The sequence below is a fragment of the Eretmochelys imbricata genome, chromosome 16 (assembly GCF_965152235.1).
Source record: "Eretmochelys imbricata isolate rEreImb1 chromosome 16, rEreImb1.hap1, whole genome shotgun sequence".
Lineage (NCBI taxonomy): Eukaryota > Metazoa > Chordata > Testudines > Cheloniidae > Eretmochelys > Eretmochelys imbricata.
Window position 1 is genome coordinate 27,631,317 of NC_135587.1, and position 20,830 is coordinate 27,652,146.

General features: G+C 41.5%; 1 protein-coding gene across 11 annotated transcripts in view; it reads left to right on the top strand.

Moving 5' to 3' along the window:
• Positions 1-20,830, top strand: part of SLC2A8 (solute carrier family 2 member 8) — a 51,941-nt gene that overhangs the window by 2,116 nt on the left and 28,995 nt on the right. For 8 of the 11 annotated variants that reach the window (XR_013348154.1, XR_013348152.1, XR_013348155.1 and 5 more), the window contains exons 2-10: positions 1,215-1,377; positions 2,410-2,616; positions 5,516-5,615; positions 8,763-8,974; positions 12,795-12,941; positions 14,439-14,547; positions 15,775-15,948; positions 16,959-17,104; positions 17,300-17,345. Coding sequence is in view for 5 of the 11 variants with exons in the window: in XM_077835619.1 (XP_077691745.1) it covers positions 1,215-1,377; positions 2,410-2,616; positions 5,516-5,615; positions 8,763-8,974; positions 12,795-12,941; positions 14,439-14,547; positions 15,775-15,948; positions 16,959-17,104; positions 17,300-17,345 (1,304 nt within the window). In the remaining 6 variants the exon portion in view is untranslated. Of the gene's footprint in view, positions 1-1,214; positions 1,378-2,409; positions 2,617-5,515; positions 5,616-8,762; positions 8,975-12,794; positions 12,942-14,438; positions 14,548-15,774; positions 15,949-16,958; positions 17,105-17,299; positions 17,986-20,830 lie in introns of those variants that run through there. The other 3 variants (XM_077835618.1, XM_077835620.1, XM_077835621.1) reach the window with 3 other exon arrangements.

Consider the following 20,830-nt stretch of genomic DNA (forward strand, 5'->3'; position numbering starts at 1 on the left):
CTAGTAAATCTTTTAGTCTAACATCAAAATGGCTTAGAGCTGAGATCTGACTGCAGAAATATGTTTAGAGCAGAAGTGGAAAGTATCGAATTCTCGTGCATGCTTTTAATCTCATGTTAAACACAGGTTACTGTGAAATAGTAAAGATTAGGTTTTGACACACTTCTGAAAATAAAAGGATGTGTTAAATTTTGTGTGGTTGGGAAAGTGGTGGGTGGTTGTTTAATGTTACATAACAACTGATGCAGTTCCTGCAGCCATGTCAGCAGTCTGTGGAGAATCAGGTGACAGAAGTTGTGGCTATGGTTTGAAACTAAATATTTGTAATTCAAAAAACTTTCTGAGAAAGCTCTTTCATTTCTGTTACTAAATAAAATATCTTTCTTCTTAAGAAAAAAAGAGCTTTTTGTGTTTTTGTGCTTAAACTGGCTGAAATGTTTGATTTCAGATGAGTCAGTAACCCCCACCCCACACAAAAAATGGCTAAATTGCCATTGCCTTTATTACTAATTTCATTGGCTTTGCCAATGCGGGGGGAGGGGGTGTGTGTGTGTGAACATTTTCTAATTCTAGCTCTGAGAGAATTAAACGTCTGTAAACTCAAGTCCAAATCAGTATGTGTGCACATAGATGTACTGGTTCCCCTCCAAGTACTGATTTTATGGTGTGTCCACAATGATTATATTTTATTTTAGCTGTGATCCTAAGCTGTTTACTATGACATATAGTTTGAAATACTGGCCCCTTTGAAGTCAGTGGAAAAACTCGCATTGACTTTAGTGGCACCAGAATTTCACCGTTTCTTAAAATATGATTGAGTGATACTTCTTGAAAAGAGATGTTCCAGTTTATGTTCTGTTCAGCTTCTAACCTCACTTTCTACTACTTTGACAGCCTTCTCCACCTCTAACTCTCCCTAAGATGATACCAAAATAAGCAATTACATTGTGTGTTCTGGAACACTTAAATTACGTGTTGTTGTTTTTTTTAATGTATTCGGATATCTCCAGATTATTACCTGGACTGAGATTGTCTGATGGCTTGCACTGAGGATTCTGAAACATTGAACTGATCTATTTACATACTTGATTGACCAAATCACACAATTTGTAGATATAAAGCATATTATAAAACAGAATTTTCTTTGGCTTTTGCAGTATTGTGAGAACCAACAATTGTATACACATGCAGAATTTCTGTTTGACTCATTACAGCAAAGTCCAGAACAGGAAGCTATATCTGGCCACCTTTGCTGCTGTTTTGGGACCCCTCAGCTTTGGATTTGTCCTAGGTTACAGTTCACCAGCTATTCCAGCTCTGAAGAAAATTAGTGACCCTAAATTAAGATTAGACACCAACGAAGCATCATGGTTTGGGGTAAGTCTCTACAAGATGCATTTTCATAGTGTGTGACTGATTTGGTAAGAAAAAATTCCTTACACGTTTTCAGTTGTGGGGCAGATCTATTTTGAGAAGACTGTCTGTTTTGTATGAGACTAGGCATCTTGCATTTAATAGTGGAATATAGACCTTTTCAGTTCTAGGTAATTTGTTCAAATTTTAGTCTGAGTGACTGAAAGTTGTTTGCACCTGGTGGCTGTTGGATAGTCTGAAATTAATTTTGAGTTTTCTGCCCCATTCTATGAACTCATTGCACTTGGCATTAAGTCGCCTCCTCTTGGTAGTTTCAGTAGAACGGCCAAAGATTAAATGGGCCCTGGAGACTCGGCTCCCCTCTCTTGCTGCTAAATTAGATTGCGCTATATTGAGGGTGAAGCATGTTGTAGCACCTTGCTGTGCCACTGCTTAGGCAGCAGGGCTCCAGGATGGTCAAGCTGGCCACTCTCCTGAGCCTTTAAATTGTACTTTTAAAAAGATGCCTGGTGGTTCTATTTTTAACTGACTATGGCTAGTATATCTTTTTCCACTGCAATATCTTTTAATTTATACACATTTATTTTTATATATGCGCACACACACAGTCTAAAACTGATCTACTATCTTTCTGTGGTGGATTAATGAACTTTGGGTACATTTCATAAGAGTGTTAACAAGAGTGTCACCTGTGTGATGCTGAAGATCAGATCATCATAATGGTCCTTTTTGGCCTTAAAAACTATGAACGAGGGCAGACTGCTCTAGTGAGCTGATGTGATTGTATGAAAGAGCTGATATGAAGAAGGGGTCAGAGAAAATGCAGTTTCGGGGAAAAGAGCTTGCCAAGTTAAATGGTGTCCTGGCTATTGTTAAAAGTGCACTAGTTTATGAATGGTTAGGTAAGCTAGTCTTTGTCCCTTAGTCTAATGACTTCTGCACATCTTCTTTTAAACCAAAAAGCAATGATTAATTTTCTGAAAGGCTGTAGAATGTATAGTCATTTATCTATTTGTGTGTGCTTGTTTTCTGAAGTCTGTAGTAACATTAGGAGCTGCTGCTGGAGGAATACTAGGAGGCTGTATGGTGGATAAACTTGGGAGGAAGCTGAGTTTGATGCTGTGTTCAATACCATATGTCTCTGGGTTTACAATTATCATATCTGCCCAGAATGTCTGGATGCTTTACATTGGACGAATATTGACTGGGTTAGCCAGTGGCATTACTTCACTTGTTGTTCCAGTAAGTGAAACAGTTCTATTTTTTCTTATTTATTCAGCACACTCTGGAAAAATGTTGCATGAGATAATATAATCTTAAAACCAGGAGTGGAACCACAGCTATGGCACCCAAATAACCTTAACTCTACCCTGTAGTGACACCATGCAATAACCATATGACTATGATCATAGCATATTTGTGTGTGTGGTCTTATATTAAATAGCATTGACTTTTAAAGATGGATTACATGTATTTCCTCTTGGTGTCTCTCTGAAAGGCAAAGCTAAAATGTTTTGGGTTTCCGAATGGCATTTCCAGTCCTCAATATGTTTGGACTTCTTTTCAGTTTAATATTAACTCTGAATTTCCTGGGTTTATAACACTTGTTATTAGTGCAATGTCACTGTAACACTTTTTTTTTTTTTAAATTCTACATTATTTTCAGTCTTCACTCCATTTTAACATAGTCTTTGTCCGGGAATTTCCTTGTCCTTCTTAACATTTATTTGTTTAATACATAAACTGTTAATAAAACAAAGACTACATATCATTATCTTTCTAAAATTTTTTAAACTCTTAGGGTCAGATTCATCACTGGGCTGTGGCTGCTTTACAGCATTTTGGAGCAGTGGAAAGCAGGCAGAGTATATACATCCGTTTACTGCTATCTCCTGACTTTCATTTTTCCCTGTGCGTGCGCATGCGTGCACACACTATTTTTCCCCTCTCGCCTACCCTCAGTTTCTCCTACCTTCACCCCTCCACTTCCCTTTTGTCCTTGTTGGTGAGCAGATCTAGTGTAATTTGTAGTTTTCAAGGGATCACAGTGTTGCCAGCTCTTGCAAAGTAAATGTAACCTTAAGTCCCTGGAATTAGGCGGCAAATAAAAAACCCAAAATTCATTATTGGCTTAAATCATGAGACTTTAAAAAAAGTTATTTTTCAACACTTGTGCTTGGCAGTACTCTATAGCTGCATTTTCCATTACTGAAAGTTTATTTGTTGTTAAACTGCATTAATGACTTCAGAGAAACTCTCAGAGCTGTTCGCTTTCAAAAGGGCTGCCCTATTCTGTTCTATAGGACTGAGGCCACAGGCTGCCCTCAGTTAATTAGCCTCTGGCTCCAGCTCTTATTGTTTGTTATAAGACATGGCAGCAACTTTGAAAGAAAAGCGTTCTTTGTGGAATTATCTGAAAGAACACTTATTTGTCTGTCCTTGCCAACTTTCCCTTATGAAGAAAAATGGCACTGAAGACCACTAATCCTACTTTACCAAAAAAATAAAAAATCTTCAAATGTAGCCTGTTCCTCAGAGGGATTTCTGTGAGGTTTTAATTATATGGGAATTTTAAAGTCTATTTTGTTACGAAAATTATTAGGGGGACACAAGGTTTGTGACCCAATGCAGGGATGACCTGGTATTTACCAGAGATTGATGTGTGTGTGTGTGTGTTTTTTGTTTTGTTTCTTTACCAGGTAAAATCACAGTTGTTACTGCCCTGGGAAAAACTAGTTAATTTTTTAAATAGAAAATGCCTTAAGTTGGGACTATGCTATTAATACATATCACATTACACTTAGTTTTAGTTACCTATTCAAATTGTGGTTATATAAAGCAGAAGGGTTGAACAAATAAAATGTAAAACTGCTGTGGGTGTAATACTAATATGTAACTATGATATGGAACGTAAGAATGTCTATACGTTTTGGCTTGGTATTTTTCTCAAGGAAGTTGTACATGTCATGACTCATATTTCAGTTCTCAATATTACATAAACAAAAATCAAAACGTTTGACTTTTGTATGAAAAATGACAATAATGCAGAGATGTAAGCTTGAAGCGTTAAGCAATGAGAAGCATGCAGAGTTGCACACTGCCATTCTAGATCCATTTGGCCATGTAGCATTCTGTAGCAGAAGACAAACTTTGATGTAGTGTATAGACTGAGCCTATTCCACAGTTTTGAGTGAATGTATCCAAAGCTTGAAAAGATTCGTTCTATGCTTGCTGCACACTGATGCAATTATTTTTCCTGGTTTAAATCTGTATTTACCAGCACCCTGTCCTAAACTAGTTTTTCCCAGGAAATTGCGAACCCCGACCCAACCCAACATGAAGTTTCTTATGGGACTATCTTAAAATTAACTTGTTTGCGTTAACTTGAATAGATTTACTTTTAAATTCTCAAAACTCATTCTCTGCCCAAAGAGTAAGGACTGATTTTTGGGACGGATCCAATGTATTCTTCATATGTAACAAAGAAGATGAATCCCTGCTTTCAGTGCAAACTTAACTCTGTCAAAACTATGGAGCCATGGCGGACACCTCCATAATTGCTCATAGGGCTCAACTGACTTTAGAAGTGGGTTCTGTGGTAGGTGTGACACTGCAGTATAGCATATGGTGGGGCAAGAGCTGGCAAAATCAGATTTTCATTATCTGAAACAGGGTAGGAAGTATAGAGGTTTTTATGTTGAATTAAAATGCTAAAGTCTTAAACCGTGACCTACAAAGGTTTGTGTGCAGATGAATCTTGGTGCGCAGAGCCCCATTCAAGTCAGTGGAGTTGTCTGGGGCGCCACCTCTGTGTATCTGTTAGCAGAATCATGGACTTTATTTTGTAGTTCACATTCAGCATCCATGTCTGGAATGCTAACTTATTGTCTTCTATGCAAGCTGTGGCATTTTGATTTCTATTAATTTCGGCATGTTTGTTGGTATTTTTGGTAGAGCCTTTCATGGAACCAATGTAAATTTCCAAAAGTGACACTGCTGGATCTAGTCAGTCCAGTGTAGCTGCTTATGATTCATATTGGGATACCATGGGTGTATTTTAACAAGCTCTTTTCAATATCAGCTGTTCTTATTTTTTTAAAAGTATTTTGTTAATATTTTCTAATTATGCATATTTTTTTAGGTGTATATTTCTGAAATATCCCACTCAAAAATTCGAGGAACACTTGGCTCATGTGTTCAGCTGACGGTAGTGACTGGTATACTGGGAGCTTATGTTGCAGGTATTGCACTTAGTTATAGAATCATAGACATGTTGGGCTGGAAGGGACCCTGAGTGATCATCAAATCCAGGCCCCTGTGCTGTAGTAGGACCAAGTAAACCTAGACCATCCCTGAGAGGTCCAATGTGTTCTTAAAAACCTCCAATAGAAGATTCCACAACCTCCCTTGGAAGACTGTTCCAGAGCTTAACTACACTTAAAGTTAGCAAAAAGAAAAGGAGTACTTGTGGCACCTTAGAGACTAACCAATTTATTTGAGCATGAGCTTTCGTGAGCTACAGCTCACTTCAAGTACTCCTTTTCTTTTTGCGAATACAGACTAACATGGCTGTTACTCTGAAACTTAAAGTTAGAGAATTTTACATAATACCTAACCTAAATGTCCCTTGCTGCAGATTAAGCACATTACTACTTCTATCTTTAGTGTACCTGGAGAACAGGCCTGTTTATAATAGCCTTTGACATACTGGAAGACTGTTATGAGATCCCACCCAGTTGTTTTTTCTCAAGACTAAATATGCCTTTTTTTCTTTTTAAATAACCTTTCCTCATAGGTCAGGTTTTTCTAAACCTTTTATTATTTTGATTGCTGCCCTCTGGGTTCTGTCCAGTTTGTCCACATCTTTTCTAAAGTGTGGTGCCCAGAATTGGACACCGAAATCCAGGTGAGGCCTCACCAGTGCCAAGTAGAGTGGGACAACTATCTCCCATGTCTTACATAAAACGCTCCTGTTAATACACCCCAGAATATTAGCCTCTTTTGCATTTGCACCACATTGTTGACTCGCATTCAATATGTGATGTATAATGTCCTCCAGATCCTTTTCAGCAGTACTACTGCCTCACCAGTTATTACCCATTTGATAGTTGTGCATTTGATTTGTCCTTCCTTGCACTTGTCTGTATTGAATTTCATCCTGCTGAATTCACACCAATATTCCAATTTCTCAAGGTTCTTTTGAATTCCAATCTTAGAAGATTAGGGTTAGATGAGACCTCAGGAGGTCATCTAGTCCAACCCCCGGCTCAAAGCAGGACCAACACCAACTAAATCATTCCGGTCAGGGCTTTGTCAAGCCGGGCCTTAAAAACCTCTAAGGATGGAGATTCCACCACTTCCCTAGCTAACCCATTCCAGTGCTTCACCACCCGCCTAGTTCAATAGTGTTTCCTAATATCCAGTCTAGACCTCCCACACTGCAACTTAGACCATTGCTCCTTGTTCTGTCATCTGCCACCACTGAGAACAGCCCAGCACCATCCTCTTTGGAACCTCCCTTCAGGTAGTTGAAGGCTGCTATCAAATCCCCCCCTCACTCTTCTCTTCTGCAGACTAAACAAGCCCAATTCCCTCAGCCTCTCCTCATAATTCATGTGCTCCAGCCCCCTGATCATTTTTGTTGCCCTCCACTGGACTCTCTCCAATTTGTCCACATCCTTTCTGTAGTGGGGGGCCCAAAACTGGATGCACTACTCCAGATGCGGCCTAACCAGTGCCTAATAGAGGGGAATAATCACTTCCCTCGATCTGCTTGCAATGCTTCTACTAATGCTGCCCAATGTGCCGTTAGCGTTCTTGGCAACAAGGGCATGCTGCTGACTTATCCAGCTTCTCATCCACTGTAATCCCCAGGTCCTTTTCTGCAGAACTGCCGCTTAGCCAGTCGGTCCCCAGCCTGTAGCGGTGCATGGGATTCTTCTGTCCTAAGTGCAGGACTCCGTACTTGGCCTTGTTGAACCTCATCAGATTTCTTTTGGCCCAATCCTCCAATTTGTCTAGGTCACTCTGGACCCTATCCCTACCCTCCAGCATATCTACCTCTCCCCCCAGCTTAGTGTCATCTGCAAACTTGTGAGGGTGAAATCCATCCCATCATCCAGATCGTTAATAAAGATGCTGAACAAAACCAGCCCCAGGACTGACCCCTGGGGCACTCCGCTTGACACCAGCTGCCAACTAGACATGGAGCCATTGATCAATACCCGCTGAGCCCGAGGATCTAGCAAGCTTTCTATCCACCTTATAGTCCATTCATCCAATCCATACTTTTTTAACTTGCTGGCAAGAATACTGTGGGAGACCATATCAAAAGCTTTGCTAAGTCAAGGTATGTCACATCCACCGCTTTCCCCATATCTACAGAGCCAGTTTGCCTTCTATGATGAGATATCAGGTTGGTCAGGAATGACTTGCCCTTGATGAATCCATGTTGATTGTTCCTGATCACCTTCCTCTCCTCCAAGTGCTTCAAAATGGATTCCTTGAGGATCTGCTCCATGATTTTTCCAGGGACTGAGGTGAGGCTACCTGGTCTGTAGTTCCCCGGATTCTCCTTCTTCCCTTTTTTAAAGATGGGAACTATATATTTGCCTTTTTCCAATCGTCCGGGACTTCCCCCAATCACCACGAGTTTTCAAAGATAATGGCCATTGGTTCACAATCACATCAGGCAACTCCCTCAGCACCCTTGGATGCATTAGATCTGGACCCATGAACTTGTACATGTCCAGCTTTTCTAAATAGTCCTTAACCTGTTCTTTCACGACTGAGGGGCTGTTCAGTGCTCAGCCTCCAAAGTGCTTGCAACCCCTCCCAGCTTGATGTCATCTGCAAATTTTGTAAGCATACTTTCCATTCCATTATCCAAGTCATTAATGAAAATATTGCATAGTAGTGGATCCACAACTGACACTTCCTCCCAGTTTGATAGTGAACCATTGATAACTAATCTTTGTCTTTCAACCAGTTTTGCATCCATGGTCTAGTAATTCCATCTGGACCACATTTCCCTAGTTTGCTTAGGAGAATGTTGTGTAGGGCTGTGTCAAAAGCCTTACTAAAATTAAGATGTATCCCATCTACTGCTTTCTCCCATTCAGTTGGCCAGTAACCCCATCAAAGAAGGAAATTAGGTTGGTTTAGAATGATTTGTTTTTTGACACATCCATGCTGGCTATGTAGGTGGCAGGGCTAGTGAAACTTCTCCAGACTTCAGGAGGAGAAGCAGCACATGCTTAGGGAACCACTTTGAGGAAAGGGAAAATGTACACAAATTGCTTTATCAGCAGAGCTAGTACAGCTCACTATAATGAGTACAAATGTCATCTGATTCTCTTAATTTATGTTCCTTCCCCTTCCTGCCTCAGGAATGGTACTTGGATGGCGCTGGCTGGCTGTGCTATGTTCTTTCCCACCATGCATAATGCTCGTGTTCATGTCCTTCATGCCTGAAACACCTAGGTTCCTGCTGAACCAGAAAAAACACAGTGAAGCTATGGCTGCTTTACAGTTTCTGCGGGGATCAAAGGTGGACCATGAATGGGAATGCAGGCAGATTGAAACCAGTGCTGAGGAGCAGGTGATGAAGATTTTGTTCTGGCTTACACTAAAAGCTTTTTTTATTCAGTAAAGAAGAAATTTGGCTGAATATGGTTATTACGTACTTTGTGTGTGTGGTCAGAGAGAATAGTGAAATTAATTGTTTCAGGACTTGACTTATCTTAAGTGTGACTTCTTCCCTTCTCCCTCCCACCCCCCGGCTGCCAAATCACTGTATAGGAAGTGAGACTAGAACACTCTGCATCTATATACATGTGGCCTGGTTTGCACATTCTTAGGATCCAAAGCTCCCACTGAAGACCAGTGGGTGTTCCAGATGCATGTGGAGTGGAGAATCAGGCCTCAAATCCCATTTTTTTAAATTATTTGGAGCAGGTACCTAAATCCTTTCAGCCCCTTACTTGCATTGGATCATTAAATAGCTGAACAATACAAAAAGAACTAGGAGGAAATGGAAATAGAAGTATTGGCCCAAAATCTTCTCTCTCACACTGACAAACAAGAGGTTGGTGAAAACTTTTTTTTCCACAGAGTGATCACACAATACCTGATTTACCAGTCCTCATTCTGAAAAGCAACCTGCACAACACTTTAAAAAAGATGAGCTTGGGATTTTGAATTCATAACCTTGCTAGACGCTTAGTAAAGACACTGGATTTATAGCTAATTAAAAAGAAAAGGAGTACTTGTGGCACCTTAGAGACTAACAAATTTATCTGAGCATAAGCTTTCGTGAGCTACAGCTCACTTCATTGATGCATCTGATGAAGTGAGCTGTAGCTCACGAAAGCTTATGCTCAAATAAATTTGTTAGTCTCTAAGGTGCCACAAGTACTCCTTTTCTTTTTGTGAATACAGACTAACACGACTGCTACTTTGAAACGTAGCTAATTAAACAATCTGTAACCCACTAACCCCCCTTTTTTGCCCTAAGACTGCGGGGTGTTAACGGGCCATTTCACCTTGAATGATCCCTTAAATATGTGCTAACTACTTATGCTAAACTATGTTTGATCTTTTTTACAGTAACAGCCGTGTTAGTCTGTCTTCACAAAAAGAAAAGGAGTACTTGTGGCACCTTAGAGACTAACCAATTTATTTGAGCATGAGCATCCGATGAAGTGAGCTGTAGCTCACGAAAGCTCATGCTCAAATAAATTGGTTAGTCTCTAAGGTGCCACAAGTACTCCTTTTCTTTTTATGTTTGATCTTATATTTAGCAACACTGAGTACCTTTCCCAGATCAGCCACGCTATCAGAGGCTCGTTCACCTGCACGTCTACCAATGTGATATATGCCATCATTGGTGGTCAAACTGGACAGTCTCTACGTAAAAGAATAAATGGACACAAATAGATGTCAAGAATTATAACATTCATAAACCAGTGGGAGAACACTTCAATCTCTCTGGTCACGCAATCACAAGCATGAAGGTTGCTATCTTAAAACAAAAAAGCTTCAAATCCAGACTCCAGCGAGAAACTGCTGAATTGGAATTCATTTGCAAATTGGATACTATTAATTTAGGCTTAAATAGAGACTGGGAGTGGCTAAGTCATTACGCAAGGTAGCCTATTTCCCCTTGTTTTTTCCTAACCCCCCCCCCCCCGACGTTCTGGTTAAACTTGGATTTAAACTTGGAGAGTGGTCAGTTTGGATGAGCTATTGCCAGCAGGAGAGTGAGTTTCTGTATGTGTGTCCCCGGGAAAAGGGTGGGGGGGGGGTGAGAGAGCCTGGATTTGTGCTGGATATGGCCCACCTTGATTACCATGCACATTGTAGGGAGAGTGGTCACTTTGGATGAGCTATTACCAGCAGGATAGTGAGTTTGTGTGTGTGTTTTTTGGAGGGGGGTGAGGGGGTGAGAGAACCTGGATTTGTGCAGGAAATGGCCCACCTTGATTATCATGCACATTGTGTAGAGAGTTGTCACTTTGGATGGGCTATTACCAGCAGGAGAGTGAGTTTGTGTGTGGGGGGGTGGAGGGTGAGAAAACCTGGATTTGTGCTGAAAATGGCCCAACTTGATGATCACTTTAGATAAGCTATTACCAGCAGGACAGTGGGGTGGGAGGAGGTATTGTTTCATGATCTCTGTGTGTATATAAAGTCTGCTGCAGTTTCCACGGTATGCATCCGATGAAGTGAGCTGTAGCTCACGAAAGCTCATGCTCAAATAAATTGGTTAGTCTCTAAGGTGCCACAAGTACTCCTTTTCTTTATGCCATCATGTGCCAGCAGTGCCCCTCTGCCATGTACAGTGGGCAAACTGGACAGTCTCTATGTAAAAGAATAAATGGACACAAATCAGATGTCAAGAATTATAACATTCATAAACCAGACAGAGAACACTTCAATCTATCTGGTCACTCGACTTCTGATCTCAAAGTGACTATCCTCCAACAAAAAAACTTAGAAACAGACTCCAATGAGAGACTGCTGAATTGGAATTAATTTGCAAATTGGATACAATTAACTTAGGTTACTTTTTATAATGAATCAGCCATTCCCAGTCTCTATTCAAACTTATTTCCCCTTGTTTATTCCTCCCCCCCCCCCCCCCCAAACTGTTCCTAGACGTTCTTGTTAAACCCTGGATTTGTGCTGGAAATGGCCCACCTTGATTATCATACACACTGTAAGGAGAGTGATCACTTTAGATAAGCTATTACCAGCAGGAGAGTGGGGTGGAGGGAGAGAAAACCTTTTGTAGTGATAAACACCCATTTTTTCATGTCACCAAAGCTGGTGGTTTACTCCATAATTAGATTCACCAAACCAGCAACAAAAGAGCTTCTGCAGTACCAGACTGTCTAGCCAGAAGCCAAATGCCTTTAGGTATTCTAGCTCCTGGCTCTGATCCAGATAACCAAGTCTAATATAGTGAGAGGTTATTGAAAACCCGTTTCACCATATGTGAGGGTCTTTTTAACCCCAAAGGATCAGACACACATCCCCAGGTCAATATGAATTTCAGATCTTACCCAAATATCACACTGTCAGCCAATCCTTAGTAACTAAAGATTTATTAAGAAAAGGAGAGTTATAAATGGTTAACAGATTATATACATACAAATGATTGCAAAGTCCTTATATCAGGTTTGTAGCAGTGATGGAATAGACTGCTGGCTTGGAAGTCACCAGAGAGACTTTACAAAAGATTGGAAGGTCCTCAGTCCATAGTTCAAGATGTTTCTTTTTGTTGTAAATCTATAGCCCAGAGAATTAGAGCAGGAAAGAAGTAAAATGGAGATGTCTCAGGTGTCTTTGTATTCTCTGCCATGTATGTGGAAATTTACTATCCCAAACAAAGGCCACAGCCCCTGTATGTGAAACTTACTGTCCCAAGATAGATTCCAGGGTCACATAAGTGTATCATATGCTCCTACATGTTTTGCTGAATCACAGGGGGTGGTCACTAGCTCCTTGCTGTCTGAAGCATCCTCAAAAAATGCTATCTGAACAGGATGAGTTTCTTCAATGGCCCATTGCGAGAGTGGAGTGTCCCTGATAGGCCCTCAGCACATAGCTGCTTAGCCCTGATGTAAATCTATTTGGCAGAATACAACACATAGCCAATATTCATAACTTCAGATACAAAGATGATACATGCTTATAAACAGGATAATCATACTTAGCAAATTTTTTCCCATTGATACCTTACATGACATTCTTTGTGCAAGATTTATGGAAATTGTATAACAGTATTAACAACAGTAAAATAAATGGCCACCTTTCTTATATGCAGCATCATAGATCTGAATCTCAGTGGTGGCACTTCATTCAGTTATGCAAATCAGATAATTGTCACTGAATCTTTGCCTATGTCTTCTTTATAGCATGGACTAAGAATTGCTGAATTTAAGAATCCAGCCATCTACAAGCCATTTCTTATTGGTGTGGCACTGATGTTCTTCCAGCAAGTAACAGGGATTAATGCAATTATGTTTTATGCAGAAACTATCTTTGAAGAAGCTAATTTTAAGGTAAACCTTGTTCACTTCCATCTTTCTAAAATATAACAGATAAATGCAGTTTAGCCGGATGCACCAAACAGAAACCATATATGAATTCTGTGAATCTGTTGGAGTGATAGAAAAATGTTAAGTCTCTGTACCAGTTCGTGGTTTTGTTTGTATGTAGGCATCGGACTGTCCTTGTTCTGGTTGGTTAGTTTTAGTATTAATAGTTTCTTCAAGAAAAATAATATATATTAGGCTGCTGGTCAGCAATTTTGCCTCCATTTCCGGGAAATGTAGTATAAGCTGCCAGAAACCCACTGGTATGGTCATAGGTCCACGCAGAATCTCTCTGGCCATGGTTACTGTTGTGTGCTTCAGAGGAAGTAAAATTCCTGTGTCAGGTGAAAGCTAAAGTACAGCTATGGAGAGGAATAATTGCTGGCGTGGATCTCTAAAGAAAGATCAGGACATTTTACTAGTCATAATTAAATGCTATTTTTAAGTTAATACATCATGCAAAGTGCTTCTGTCTGGTGTCAGTTTTCAGTTTAACTGACAAAGATATGCTCTGTATGTTAGAATCAAACTATTTAAAAATACAGACTTTTTTCCCATCAACTTCTTTCATGCATTCATCCTCCACTGCCTCAGTTTTCCTTGTGTTTCTTGCATAATCTCCAGGTCATCCACAGGTATGGCAGTGACAGAGTCTTGTGAGAGAATTAACTGCTAATAACAATCTTGTGTTAGTTTTCTGAATGAAATGAATAAAATTGAGCCTTTGTGTATATTAATAAGAGCAGTGGTTGTGAACTGGGCATCTGGGGTTCTATCCCTGACATTCTTGTTACCTGCTTCTGACTTTTCCGAAGTCATGTAATGGAACCATAATGTTATCATCCATGGCTACCTCGGAAATTCTCATCTGCACAGTATGGCCATTCAGAACCTTATGGTAGCAGGATGATATACAGCAGCAGTGGCCAATCTTATTGACCCGCCGAGCCGCATATGACAATCTTCAGACATTCAAGAGCTGGGGTGCGTCTGTCAGTGCTCAGGGCTTCTGTCCTGCAGGGAGGGGGCGCCTCTGGGCTTCAGATGAAGCACCGAGCCCCAGCTGATGCATCCCAATGGGTTGAAGCCCCAAGACTCCCCTCCCTGCTGGGTATGTAGAGAAGGTGGGTGGTCATGCAAGGCTCTGCAAGCCACAATTTAACTGTAAAAGAGAATTGCAGAATTTTGTAGAATATTTAATTTTTTGATGCAGAAACCCTTCCCCCTCTCCCCCCGGAGTAACTTACCTGGTGAGGCTTAATGCTTGAAAAGCATTTTGAGATCCTCATATGAAAAGTATGTTAGTTAATACAGAGATCAGACCAAGATATCAATACTGCATACAAATCAGCAATACAAAATATGCTATTTCTTTTCTGCCTGCAGCATTACTGGAAAATCCTAATCACTTACTGAACACCATGACATTGCTTCTACAGATTTCTTTTTTTCTCTTACTTTCAGGACAGCAGAATGGCCTCTGTTGTTGTGGGTTCCATACAAGTGTTTTTCACAGCTGTGGCTGCACTTATTATAGATAAAACTGGGCGAAAAGTACTGCTTTCTATTTCAGGTAAAAAAAACCCAAAACCTCTATATCTTAAAATATAAAACACACATGAAATGAGATGGCTGGTTTGAATCAATGCAAATGGACGAGGGAACGTCTAGACACTAGTCTGTCTTCTCCAAACCATACTTAAGAATCTGTCTCTTTGGAGAATGTGACTGAAGGAGCTAAAGACCTAGGTCCAGACTTCTCCAGTGTCCTGCATCTTTTTGTCTCTGGTTTGTGCCCTTAACTTCCACTGTATCCTACATTGTAGGAATCCTGCTTCCATGTTGCCAGTTAATAACTGAGAACTTAAGATCCAGAAGCAATACAATGAGTTCTAAACACTTTGTGAGGCCTTTTTATGTAAAGGCTGGGACAATGAAGAAAGTGTCTTTCATCATGCAAAAACTTGCCTGCATTTTAACATTCCAAACTTGGGTCAGATATGCAAAAGCTTAAAGATAGTTTCTGTTGGTAAATGTCCTCTTTTTAAGAACAGTGTTTGTAATACCAAAACTATCCTTGCTAGCCTACTGCATGAAGGTTTGTAATTATGCAGTGAACTAGTTTATTTTAAAATTTAACTTGAAACTTCTGTAGACTTAGGCTGGTGATTTAGAAGAACAGTTGTGATCAACTTATACACTGCACTGGAGAGTTATTCTTTCTTTCTGGGCCAGCTCTCATCACTCTTGCCTTCTTCCCTTTTTAAGATTTAAAAGATAATTATTATAATCTCTCATTTCAGATAATGCAAGGGAGAGATCTTTCCAAAGAAGCAGTTTGCTTTCTTAGTTACATTAAAATACCATTGTCTTCTGAAATTAGTGAACATTTCTTGTTTACTTGTGCCTATTTCACAAGTAGGTTTGGTAGTATCAGTTATATCAAGCAGGATTCAAACATGCATATATGTATACAGTATATTTGAATCCTGTAATTGTATGTATATTCACAGTGATTGCTGAGGTGGTTGTAATTCTAGGTACTGGTACTTCTTGTGTGTGGTGTGTTTTTTTTTTTTTTTTGGTGATCTCTGACCTGAGTCAGCCTGTACCAAATAGTTCCAGAGGTAGTTTCTAAGGATGCTATTCTTATACAGTCATTGTGGGCAAAGCACAAATGTGAGGAACTTCCATAAGAGGCTTGTTTTTTTTGTATTTAATTTACCAATTTTGGTCTCTCAGATACAAATCTTTTCCAAGTGGCAATAAATCTGCAGTTGGTTGTTCTTCACTTTTGCAGGGGTCATAATGGCTATCAGCACTGCAGCATTTGGGTTGTACTGTAAAGTAGTCCTTCCAAACCCTAGGAATTCATCACAACCTGACTTACTGACTACACCAAATTCGGTATCTGCAGGAGCAGAAAACAACCTAGCATGGTTGGCTGTAGTGAGCTTGGGGCTGTTCATCACTGGTGAGTGGTCTGCCATTGTAATCAGGGGCTATGAAAAAAAAAATTGTCAGCAACTATAAAAACACTGGAGACAGGACTACTGTATACCTCGGAAGTTCTCAAGTATGGCCTTACAATAGTACTGATCACCTGTGACCTCTGACTCAGCTAAAAGTGTGAGAGCACAACACTTCTTGGGGATCAAGATATAAGGCTCTGCTTCTGCAGTCTGTACTTCACTCAGCAGGGACTCCTGCAGGGGCGTAGGATATTGATTAATCAGCCTGGACCACATTCTTAGAAATTGCACTTAAATATGTTTGGGGGCTTTTTGGGGTTTTTTCTATGCTATGAATCTGGGTTTTATTAGAAGAAAGTGACCTTTCTAACTAAAATTTTGAAAGACACAGTGGTATAAGGGGATCGTTGAGCAGTGTAACGTTTAGAGATTACAGCTGAGCAGCAACTGAACTAGCAAAAAGGCAAAGGTCCTTAAGTTTAGGAAACTAGTTTTCCATTCCCATAGTTATTTTTAACATGCTTTGTGCCTTTGCTTATGCTGCTTGATAGTGATCCTCCATATTATTTATTATTATTATTATTATTATTATTTTTACTCTGTTTGCAACCGGTAACAAGTATTTTTTTTTTTTCTTCCTGCATCAGTCAAAGTGAGGTAACTTTAGTTAGTGCAGGGCAATTGAAGTTAAAAATGCAGATTTAGTTTGAACAAACCTCCACTGCAGAGAGAGGAAGCAAAAAAACCCAAACAAAAAACCCTCTCATTTATCTCAGCATGTTATCAGATGCTGGGGTTAATAATTTTGGGGGTGTTGTTGCAACAAGTATGTACCAGGTTTGGAGTGTGCATTTTGTTACTTTCTAAGTGAAATGTTCCCTGTACAGCAGTCTGACAGGACAGTAGTTAGAGTTTGGGTAGAATTAACACTTATCACAGAACAGGCTTTGGCATTATTCACAACTTGCTTCTTTAATGCAAAACAAGTTTACTCTTTCACCTTTATTTTCAGGTTTTGCCCTTGGTTGGGGTCCCATTCCATGGTTGGTGATGTCTGAAATATTCCCACTTAAAGCTAGAGGGATTTCCAGCGGTGCCTGTGTCTTAACAAACTGGTTTATGGCTTTTTTAATAACCAAGGAATTTCATGATCTTACCGTAAGCACCATGTAACCCCAATTATGAATCTTACCCCTTATGATTGATGGTGAAAGTTGATAAATGATGCTGATGGTGAAAGTTGATAAACGATGCTGTTGGCAAATCACTAAGCTATGCTCTTCCCTGGTAATGTGGTATTGCAAGTAGTCCTGTGCAGCTTTGTTTTTTCTAATAATTTTCTTTTTCTTTCAGGGCTTCCTGACTTCCTATGGCACTTTCTGGCTTTTCTCTGTCCTCTGTATCCTAAATGTAATTTTTACTGTCCTGTATGTGCCTGAAACAAAAGGAAGGACTTTGGAACAAATAGAGGCTCACTTTCGAAGAGTACCTGCGACCTGAGGTTCTTTACCTGTAGGAAAGTTTCCTATTAGGTTATTGTTCGTGTTATTGCCTAAACTTTTCCAAGAAAGATCCGCTGGATTAGTAGGCTGCACGTGAATTTGTGATGTGTTTACACTTAGTTTAAATCAACTTTTAATCAATATTGTTAAACTTTGGCAAAAATCTGAATTGCACTATATGGAGAACCAAAACATTGTTCTCACATGCTCTACACATTCAGCTTCTTTCAGGTTTACAAAGTAGCAGTTGCTGCTAATTCACTGTGATATGTGAGTTATTCTCTCCATTTCCCAGTCTTGGACCTTCATTTGGGCTGTCCCTGTTTCTCTCTTTCTAATGTTCCCTTTACCTACTGTAGATTAGTTATGAACAACTGCGTTTAATGGATTAGCTGGTATGCTATTCATTCTGTCTCTTATTACATGAGCCAGTCCTGTGTGTTTATGAATTGGAAGGAATCCCTTCTTCCCTGGCCCTGTGCTGGTGTTCAGCACAGTATGTAGTACAAATGAAACCTGTTTATTGTCTGAACTGCATTAATTTCATATCCTATTTTAGTTCTTCCACTGTCTTCATCTGTGCTTGTATGGGTAGTGGCCTGACTACTGAACAAAAGCCAGGCCCTTAGTGAGTACAACAGTCCTGCAATTAATGCACTAGCCATCAGCCCTCTTCCAATGTTTTATGCCTGATAACTCGCTGAACACCCTCTAAGAGCCCTAACTTCAGGAAAGGGTTTGAGCACCACAGGGAAAAATATTATGATATTTAGTTGTAATCTTTCGGGAAAACCAGAGCATTTTAAAATTTCAAATAAGTACCTTCAGAGGTGGTAACACTTGACAATGGAAGGTGTGTTGCTTCTGCTCAGTAGGTAGGGGGAGGGGCTTCATCCCTGGGACCTTCACCCAGGTTACACAGCCCTTCAGCATTTGGTGGGGCTGCACCATCTGGGACCAGACAACAGTTCTCTCTGTCCCAGGATCTCGTCCCCCCCCAGGAATGTCTTGCCATTGACCATCACCTTCCTCTCCCACTGGGGGTCCTAGGGGCCTGAACCCAAGAGCCTCCACACAGCCATATAGGTTGGGGTCAGGAGGGGGAGCCTGTCCACCACCCCACCCATCTGGCTGATGGCATCTATGGCCTTGGGAACCAGAAAGGGAGCTAGACACCAGGGCTCTTCCGCAGAGTGCCCCTGGTTCACATCGCCAGCCTGCTTAAAGGCAGTGAGGTGGGCATCCACATCCCCCCGCTCCTTAACCAGGGGCAGCAATTTATATAGAGGTTCCCTGTGGAATTGGCACCCTGCGGTCTATCCCTACTCACCCCTGCGAGGTCCCCTGTGCCTCTCCGCTCGCCAGTTCATGCTGCTGCTGCTTCTCCTGCAGCTCTTTCTTGGGCTCTCGCTGTCTCTCACAGTCCTCTCACGCTCTCGGACTCAGCTCCAATTCCATCAGTCTCTGATCCTCTGACGGGGAACCCGATCGTGAAGACCCCCATCTGGTTGGGGACAGGAGTCTTAGGGATACCTGGCTACCACTCCAGCTGCTCCCAGATCCTGCTGTAGCCCCATTTGGGTCAGAAATCTGTTTCTTAGAGCAGTCATCATCCTCCAGCTGCACAATTAGCTGTGCTTTGCTGAACTTTCCAATGCGCAACCCTCTCTTCTTGCACAGGATTACAGTGTCCTTAAGGAGACGGTGATAGGCCATCACTTCACTGTTCCCAAGTTGCTGTGGACTCACAGGCCTGTGTGCTCTCAGCTCCCCATGGTTTTCCGGGAGAACCCCTAGTGTGCCAGCCCTTCTCAAGGTCACCACCTCTTTGCCAGGGTCGTACTGCAGCCTCCTCTGCCCTTTGGACCGCTCGCTGCAATCCCCAGGGGAACCCTGTTACTGCGAATTCCTTCTCTCTCCCAGGGCCAAGCCGCAGGCTCCTCCACCCCGAGACTGCTCACTGTAGTCCCCAGGGGGACCCCATTACTGCACAGTCCTTTTCACTGGTTACACACTCAGAGGGGTTAAGCGTAGGTCCTCCGCCCCCCCGAAACTACTCCTCTCTAAGCCTTAAGCACGCCTGGTCCTCATCAATCACCCTTCATTTTACTGCTCCCCAGTCTCTTACTGCAGGAAGCACCATCCACGGGGTGCAGTACATCCCACGGCTACCACCACTTGTCACCGAGTCCCCAGGCGATGCTCTGGAACTGCTCCCTGTGAAGCCAGTCAGGACTCGGGGGGAGCCTCCTCTCTGTGAGCAGACTGTCTTCAGGGCAAAAAGCTCACACGGCTTCCACTTTCCTGGGTGTGACTTCGGAGCATTCAGCATCCCCTGCCCCTCTGTGCGCTTCCCACAGCGAATCCACCCAGGCGGGGTCCTGGGGAAGCCAGAGGGTCCTGTACTCCAACTTTGCAGTCAGATGTGACTCTTAGCCAGCCAGTAAAACAGAGGTTTATTAGATGACAGGAACATGGTCTAAAACAGATCTTGTAGGTACAGAGAAGAGGACCCCTCAGCCAGGTCCATTTTGGGGGCAGTGAGCCAGACAACCCTGTCTGCACTTCACTCCCCATCCCCAGCCAGCCCAAAACTGACTTGCTCTCCACCCTCTCCTCCTCTGGGCTTTGTCCCTTTCCCAGGCCAGGAGGTCACCTGATTCCTTTGTTCTCCAACCCTTTAGCTATCACCTTGCAGGGAGGAAGGGCCCAGGCCATCAGTTGCCAGGAGACAGAGTGTCAGCCATTTGTGTACACTGGCCCTTTGCTCTGCAACAATTACACCCCCTTATCCCACCACCTAGAGACTTAAGAAGTGCACAGGGGAAACTGAGGCATCCCTACAGTATTCAGAGGAAACATTAAGAACAGTCCCACTTCACCCACAAACAGTTGTGGTTCACAGTGATGGTCATCTCGTGGAAATATCTCCTTTTTCACTGACTAATTTTCAAAAGAAGGCCAAGAAGAAAATTTCATAGTAGTGTCCATATTCCATAACTACATTTTAAGAAATATATTAACAATTCTCTAATCAGATGTACTTACAAGTAGAATCTCAGTGGGAGTTACTTAACCATTCAAACAGTCTTATAAAAGCCTGAGATAGACAGCCAGATAGAAATGACACTGAAGAGGCCTTTACTCATTGGTGGGACAGAATAGAGTAGCTAGATGGAGGGACACAGAAGTAGCCCTAATGCCACTTTTGCTCCAGATGTAGAGTGACTGTGGTATAAAATGAAAAAAACTTCAACATCTCTGTTAAGTATTAGGCCTATTTTATAAATGGGAAAACTGGAGGCACACAAAGGTTACTGGACTTGTTCATTGTCACACAGTGAATCTGTGTTCAAACCAGGAATAGACCTCAGCCCTCCCT